Source organism: Platalea leucorodia (assembly GCF_965183815.1).
Source record: "Platalea leucorodia genome assembly, chromosome: 29".
Classification (NCBI taxonomy): Eukaryota; Metazoa; Chordata; class Aves; order Pelecaniformes; family Threskiornithidae; genus Platalea; species Platalea leucorodia.
This window is the reverse complement of record NC_138851.1, coordinates 571,557-578,951: the sequence shown is the minus strand read 5'-3', so window position 1 is coordinate 578,951 and position 7,395 is coordinate 571,557. Positions and strand designations below refer to the sequence as shown.

The 7,395-nt window shown below is 52.1% G+C and overlaps 1 protein-coding gene across 1 annotated transcript; it reads right to left on the bottom strand.

Moving 5' to 3' along the window:
- Positions 1-180: 180 nt before the first annotated feature.
- On the bottom strand, positions 181-5,011 carry LPAR2 (lysophosphatidic acid receptor 2; the record flags this gene model as incomplete). Its single annotated transcript, XM_082334145.1, has 2 exons — positions 181-482; positions 4,279-5,011. The coding sequence occupies 2 exons, from the start codon at positions 5,009-5,011 to the stop codon at positions 181-183; spliced, it is 1,035 nt and encodes a 344-aa protein (XP_082190271.1).
- Positions 5,012-7,395: the final 2,384 nt, after the last annotated feature.

Here is a 7,395-nt window from a genome sequence, read left to right as displayed (position 1 = left end):
TCCAGCAGTTCCTTAAAAGCATCTTGTCCTTTATCGATGACAAGTATTCTATAGAAATATTTACGCTTCAGCACATAAAAGAAGTCCCTACTGCTTTAGAAGCAGGTCGCTCTTCGCCGCTGCTCTTTCGCTCAGAAAGCGGCTGCTGGTCAGCACCGTGCTTGCCTCGCTGAGCCAGAGCTAAATAGAGGAATCCACAGTAAAGTGCCCGTTCTGAGAAAGTGTCCTGCGGTCCGTGGTGTTCAACTTCACCACCGTGGGGGTGTATTTGGAATTCCTATAACAGACAAAGCAGAGGATCCTCCGGAAGGTGCTACGCATCTCGTTGTCCCTGTAAGAGTAGACAATAGCGTTTATCAACGAATTGATCTCTGCCAGCAAAAGGACGTATTTCTCCACCGCTAGAACATTGCAGCTCTTGCAGCCCAAGCCATCCAGGAGGAGCACAACTTGTCCCGGAGTCCAGCAGATGACAAAAGCACCTGGGGAGAGAAGAACCCCTGTTAGAGAAAAAGCAGGTTCCCAGCCCTGCCCAGTCACTCACCACAGAGATGCTCAATGGAATCACTGGTGTTTTACCTTGCGAAAAGAGTTATGGGGGGGAGGAACTAGTTTCACTCCGTGTTTTTGCTTTGGAGGAAGACCAAGGATTCAACCAGCAAATACCAAAAATGGAGGCACTGTTTTTTCCCCCCCTCCGCTCACTCAGAACAACACTTCGAGTGCTTTCACTTACCTCCCCCCATCCCCATCGTTGCATTTACAGGGCGAAGATCAAGTGTCCGTATCTCCTATTTACCTGCCACTCCCTCCAAAAAGGGGAACAAGCCATAAGATTAGGGAAGAGTCAGAGTAACACATCTCGAATGAAATAACCCCCACTGTCCATACAGTTTATGAGCATTTTAGTAACAGTACGAGTTGAGAAGAGTCCTGGCCAACGCTTCGGGCAGTCCAACAGAGGCTCTCTATACGCCGAGTAGGAAATAGCCCAGCGACGGGCTGGCCAACGCCAGGACCGAGCTGGGCAGACTCCACCGCTGATTCAGACGGGCTGATACCATGCTCTTGCCACCACCTGCAAAGCTCTTTGGCAAATGGGATAATTGCTGTTCGCGTGACGGAGTGGGAGGTGCTCGCGGCTCCTTAAAACCCTTTTTACAGTCATGATTCTAAGGCTGACGTAAATGGAGCACTCGCCCATCGGTGCTCCTGGAGGTCACGCATAAGGTTGTATCTTAAAGCACAGGAGCTGCACCCTGCTGTGCCTTCTGGGAAAGGGTGGAAGAGAACAAGACTCGGTGGAAACTTTGCAGCTACACCCTTTACTGAAAAACATCTGTCAGGAAAGAACAACAGCCAGAGGAGCCGCACCAAAACCGAGAGGCTGAATTTAAAGCTGTCCCCGAGTGAAACGCTGCGCTAGTGAAAAGTCAAAAGGAACACACGGGTGGGATCTGCGGGGTTTCTGGGAGTGTTCCCTGCTGACTTCAGGCCACCGTAACCCTTTTTAGTTAAGCAAATCATGCTCCCAGAAGGTCAGCACAGCAGCCACCGCATCTGGGCCAGGCAGCTTTCCCTGCGCTTTCAGACATGACTTTGCCCCCTTTAAATTTCGCAAATATATAAGAGAGATTCCTGGCTGTCACGAAGGAAGGTCCAATACTTCTGTCTCGAGTGAGCCTGCAGGAAAGGAACCTCCTCGTTTAGTCATGTAACTTTTTTTTAGCCGGGTTTTCAGCACCCACAAGGCAAGCCAGATTCTCTGGAGACTGGCTCCCAGCAGCACTAAGTAAAGCCAGAGGAATATTGAAGGTGAGAGGCGAAAAACAAAAAGAGGTACCCAAAAAGTTTTGGGCCTTTGCCTGCAAATCCAGTGATGTCCTTGCTCCTTAATGGAAGCTAAAGTATTCAGAAAGAAGCCTGAACTCCTAATAATCTAACACAGCATCGTCATTAATGGCTCTGCCCTGTGGTTTGGTCACCATGACACCCTGTGTCGCTCAGCTGGCCTGTGGGAAAATTTGTTGCTAGTTTCCAGATGTACCTTGGACTTATCATTGGTTTCCAGGTCAGCTCCGAGACCTGTTCTTAATGCCCAGGACCTGCAGGATTACCAGCCACGGCTACCTCGCCTTGCAAGGAAGTGGCACACACAGACAGCTCCTACCGCGCCCTCACCAGCGGCTACGCCCTCTGATGCATAAGGCGCAAAGCATTCCTCTGTGCAGAGTCCAAGTTTGCAGAAGGCTGGGGAACGAGGGTGGAGAAGGAATTACACCAGGGCTTTCACAGGGAGAGAAAAAACCCTCTGCAGTCCCAACTTTCTGTACGCTGAGTCCGAACGGAAAGGTATTTTCCCCCAAGTTGGGCAATGCCCTCCCTTGTTCCCTCCTGTGCAAGGGACCTGTACAGAACCGTCTGCTGCTTCTCTCCGACACTGTCCCGCAGAGGAAGGGAAAAAACCCTTGGGTTACAAGAGTCCCAAAGGCCGATGAACCCCCGAGTCTCCCTCAGCTTCCCACATTAGGTTCCTCCCTTCTCTGTCCGTCCTCAGACACCAGTCCCAATTCCCTGTGAAACCACAGCAGCTCTTCCGAGCCTCCTCTGACCCAAGCTTTTTCCTCACTCAGTGCAGAAGACAAAAGGCAGGCAGGCCAAGCCGGGAGCGGGGACAGCAAGAGGAAAGGGATCTCCCAGAACAAGGTGATGCACCAAGCGTGAACTCTATTTTCCTTCTTGGAAATTGTATTTTCCTTCTTGGCCAGCATCCCCATCCTGCCGACCCTCTTCCAATTGCTCTTGTGAAGTGCTATAAAATGAAGGGGGTGACCACGGGGTGACCCTCCAACACTGTTCAGGAAGGAAAGGGGGAACAAAACTTCTCTCCACTGCGGGCTGTGCAAAACACACAAAGTAAATCCTTCTTCAGCCCTGCTGACCCTCTGTGCTGCATCTGATCAGCTCCAAGGCAGTCATGAGCTCCCAGCTGCGCACAAGAGAGGGAGGGATTGCGGGGCAGGGAAGACGACAGGACAGGAGAGGCAGGAACAGGCAGAAACCCCCAGTTTCAACGCTCACAAGTTGCAACAGGACCCGGGAAGCCAGCCTGCTCCCGAGCAGGGACACACCAAGCAGCCCCCCCTGCTCCCCTCCCCTGCCGAGCCTGCTCTGCCAGCTGGAGTTTGCAAGGGAGTAGTTTTTGTTTGCAGCTACAAGGTTTCCCTGACGGAGCAAATTCTGCGCTTATCAGGAAAGATTTGCAAGGAAAGGGTTGCGACCGTAAGCCCAGAGTCGAGCTGGGCTGCGGAAGATCTGAGCGCATGGATTTGTTTCACTTTAAAGAAAGGCTGTTAGACCATTAAAGCCCGAGATGAAAGCAGATTAAAGAAATCACGGAGCGAAAGGCTGTTGAAAGCACAATGCATGCACCAGCCTCTGCTGTTAGATGCCCAGCACGTATCGGAATAAAGTTAAATGTCCTGGAGAGGCAGAGCCTCAGCGCCAACCACTTCCAGTTACTGATCTGCTCCTATTTGCACTGCAGATGCAGACAGACAGACAGGCAGTTAGCGCTCTGCTGGAGATCCCGTGCTCACAGAGAGCAGCTCAAACTGAGAGTTGAGAGCTCCCAAGGATATATTTACCCAAGCAGATTGAGACCTGGTACTAACCTGCTCAAAAAAAATCTGAACAGAGTTCAGCGCTTTGTTCCAGTAAGCAGTAAGGAATTTGGATGCGACTCCCTCGTTCTTTCCCCATCACCTTTAATATCTGCCCCAAACCTCCCTCCATCCTTTCAGAAAGGATGCACCAAGTGCTGCTTCTTGATTAAGGCCTGATTATAGCTCCTAATTCCATGCTGCTCTTCTATGGAGGAAGCATACTAGAGCACATAACACAGCCTCTCGCTTGCCCAAAGCGCCTGCACTTAGAGTAGTCAGATAATACCAAGTCACATCAGTAGCAGTCCCTCTTGTCCCTGCTAACCAGAGGAGCAGCCGTGACAGAGGGGACGAGATTCCGGAGCTTGCCCTCCCCTCTGTCTGCCAGGTTCCTCCCATTACAGCTCACACAGTTCATGCAGAGTCTTGAAAACCGATGAGTTCCTCAGCAGCCACACCGAACCATCACCCCAGCAGCTTCACGGACCAGGGAAGCAGAACGTCACTTCCCAGTCCTCCCCGTTGTCCCGAGCACGGTCACCTCTCCAGCCCCGCACAACCCAGGATGAAGGATCAAAGCATCGCTTCGATTGACTACAGCAAGGGGACTTACTTAGGATAATGGTGACCGTCTTGACAAGGCTGATCATGGTCTCCTTGTAGCGGGGGTGGAAACTAGTGTGCTTGGACATCCGTGTCATCTTCCGTTTGACGTAGATGAAGATGTGCGTGTACACAACCACCATGATCAGGAAGATGACAAGGTTGGAGATGGCCCAGAAGGTCAGGTAGCTCCTGCTGTAGAGCGGTGCCATGCTGGAGCACTTCTCCAGGGCACAGAGGCAGTGCCAGCCGTAGGACGGGATGAGCCCCAGGAGCAGGGCCGTGACCCAAATACAGAAGATCAGGATCATCACACGCTGGTTGGACATATTGCTGTGTAACTGCATGGTGAACACAGTCTGGTGCCTTTCTACAGCGATTGCCAGCAGGTTCACCACGGAGGCTGTCAAGCTGGTGTCCAGCAGGCTCTGGCGGATGAACCAGGTCTTCAGGGAGAGCTCCGCTGTCCTGGGCCCCGTGTGGAACATGAGGAACATGTACGCGATGCCTGCAAAGAGGTCGGCAGCTGCCAGGTTCCCCAGCAGGTAGTAGATGGGGTAGTGGAAACGCCGGTTGATGATGATAGCGGTGATGACCAGCAGGTTGGTCAGGAGCACGATGACACTCACCGTCAGGCCCAGGGCGACGACCAGGACATCCTTTGTCCTCCAGTACGTGGTCAGCTCTTTGCGGCTGTTGTTGTAGAAGAACCCCACAGTCTCATTGTAAAAACAGTGCTTCATCGCTGCTGTCCTAGAGAGGGACGAGAGTATCGTTAGCTTGTTGGGCCCACACACGCAGCTAGTATGAGCCGGGGAGATGCTGAGCATTAGGATAGAGCCTTTGCCGCAGATGAAGGTGGGGAGGAGTTTGAAACATGCAGAAACAACCACACGAGCAACAGAAAACCGCTTCTGTACTCAAAACAGAACCACACATCTCACAGGCCGAGTCCTCATCTATTCTCAAAGCCACGCTGAGGACGCAGCAAAACCTTGACTGATCACGGGAGGAGAGAAGGTTTGCCAGATCTGATAAGAGATTCTCCCTCTCCAGCCCACGCAGCTTCATGGGGATGACAGACAAAACTGTTTTCCTTGTCCCAGATGTCCTGCTTCAGAAATGCAAACACAAAGCAGCAGCAAAGAATGTTTATCAGTCAATCACTAAACAACGCTCTGATGAAGGCTATGAGCCTCTGCAGCTGTTGCAGTCCCCAGGAGCGCTGCTTCTGGTTCAGCCACCACAGATAGCTCATCCTTCCTGGGTACTTTTATTGCTTAAAGGCTAACGTGATGCACAGCTGCTTCCGAACACTGCTCCACGCACAGCAACCCTTCCAACACAGGTGAGTACTTCCCAAACCTTGCCAAGGGGCAAAGAGCACATAGAGCTGGGCAGAAACAAACTCCTCAGCCCAGAAAAGCAAACAGCAGCAAGAAGTCAGCACATACGACCGCGGGGCTGGATCTCTGCAAGAGCTGGATCCCCTGCGACCCCCGCAGCGCTTCCAGGCTACACAGCAGCGTGCGGGTCAGCACCCAGAGTATCAACCGGTAAAGTCACCTGGGCAACTCCCTTCTTCCCTTCCAGCTCTGGAACAAGCCTGCAATTCAAAACCCATTGAACTCCGTGGAAAAACTGGATAGGAAAAGACATTTAGGTCTCAAGGAGGACTTTTCACATTTCTTTGATGCACTGGGCGCTGCTGGGAGCAAGACCAGACAAGCCACACGTCTGCATCGTAACGTTAAGTCTTAATTTTGAAAGCCCGTATACCTCTCTGGTAATTAACTTCCTGTCCTGTGGACCGCCAAACATGAAGCAGCAGGTTAAGCTGAAGGATGTTTTACCTTACAGAATTAGAATTTAAACCCGGTAATTGACGCTTGTGTTACTTGGCCACGGAAAAAAATGAAAACATGAAAAAAAATACAGCACCGTGAACAAACCCAGGGGATGAGAAGCAGCCCGAGCATTACACCCCGCAGCAGATGTTCGTGTTCCTTTCCTAACCAAGAGCTTGGAAATCTCAAGTCAGGGCTGGCTGCGGTCCCCGCTGGGACGGGCAAACCCAGTTTGGAGCCTCCTTCCTCGCGGCACCGAGGTGCTGAAAAGTGACACAGTTTTTCCTTACCCTGCTGTGTTCTGCACATGAAGTCACTGGTTCTCCCTGTCCTCACATGAGCTCAACCGCCATCCTCGCTTCAGAGAGAGCTTACAGCGGACCACGCAGCAAGGGTGCCGTCCTCTTCAGACGGGGAGAAAAACCAAAGTGCCTGACTCACGGTTCACTTTAATCACCCCTGAAACCAAAACGCAGCTCAGGGGCCCTAATTAGCTGCCGGGTCCTCCGCTCTCCAGGCAGCAACGGCTCTGTTTTCCGGGACGCTTCAGCAGGAGCTCTCGGCATAGCAGCAACGCTGCTGTTAGTAACAGGGAGGCGAGATCGTTGCAGGCAGGTCAGCTTATTATCACCTGCACCGCACCCACGCACGCACGCTGAGCTGCGTGAACAAGATGGGTGAGCCAGGAAACCCTGTCGTACCTGCAGCTGAACTTTTGATCTCCGTTGCCTCATGGGCTCTGTATTGGCCTGCTTTGGCATCTGGCTGCCTTTACCACGAGGCGAGAAAGCCGTACCAATGAACTACTTCAAAATCCGAAGAGGGAAATATTATTTTCCACAAATATTGGTGGGGAAAAAAGGAAAAGGAGGCAGAGGAGGAATCAGCCTGCCCCAGGGGATGGAGTCGTGGGCTAGCGCTATATAACAAGTCCATCTTTCCTCTCTTTTCAGGTCACGGGATGTTTGTGGACTCCCCTGAGCAGCTCTATGGCTTGGGATCGTGTGGTCCGAACGCAGTGCAGGGGATGAAAGCAACCGAGCGGGTTCTGCAGAGATACCATGCGGCAGCTTGGCAGGTAACGGGGGAGGATTTGGGCTTCAACAGGGGAAAGCGACGGAAGAACGAGGGAGGGAGGAAAACCTAGGAACGGGAGGAACCCAACCGCTGTGAATCACAGGCAGGTAGATGACCACCTGCACAGGGTGTATCTGGGGAGGCACCAGATCCAAGGCTAGGCCACTCTTATGCAAAACAGTTTTCTCTAAACACTTTTGAAA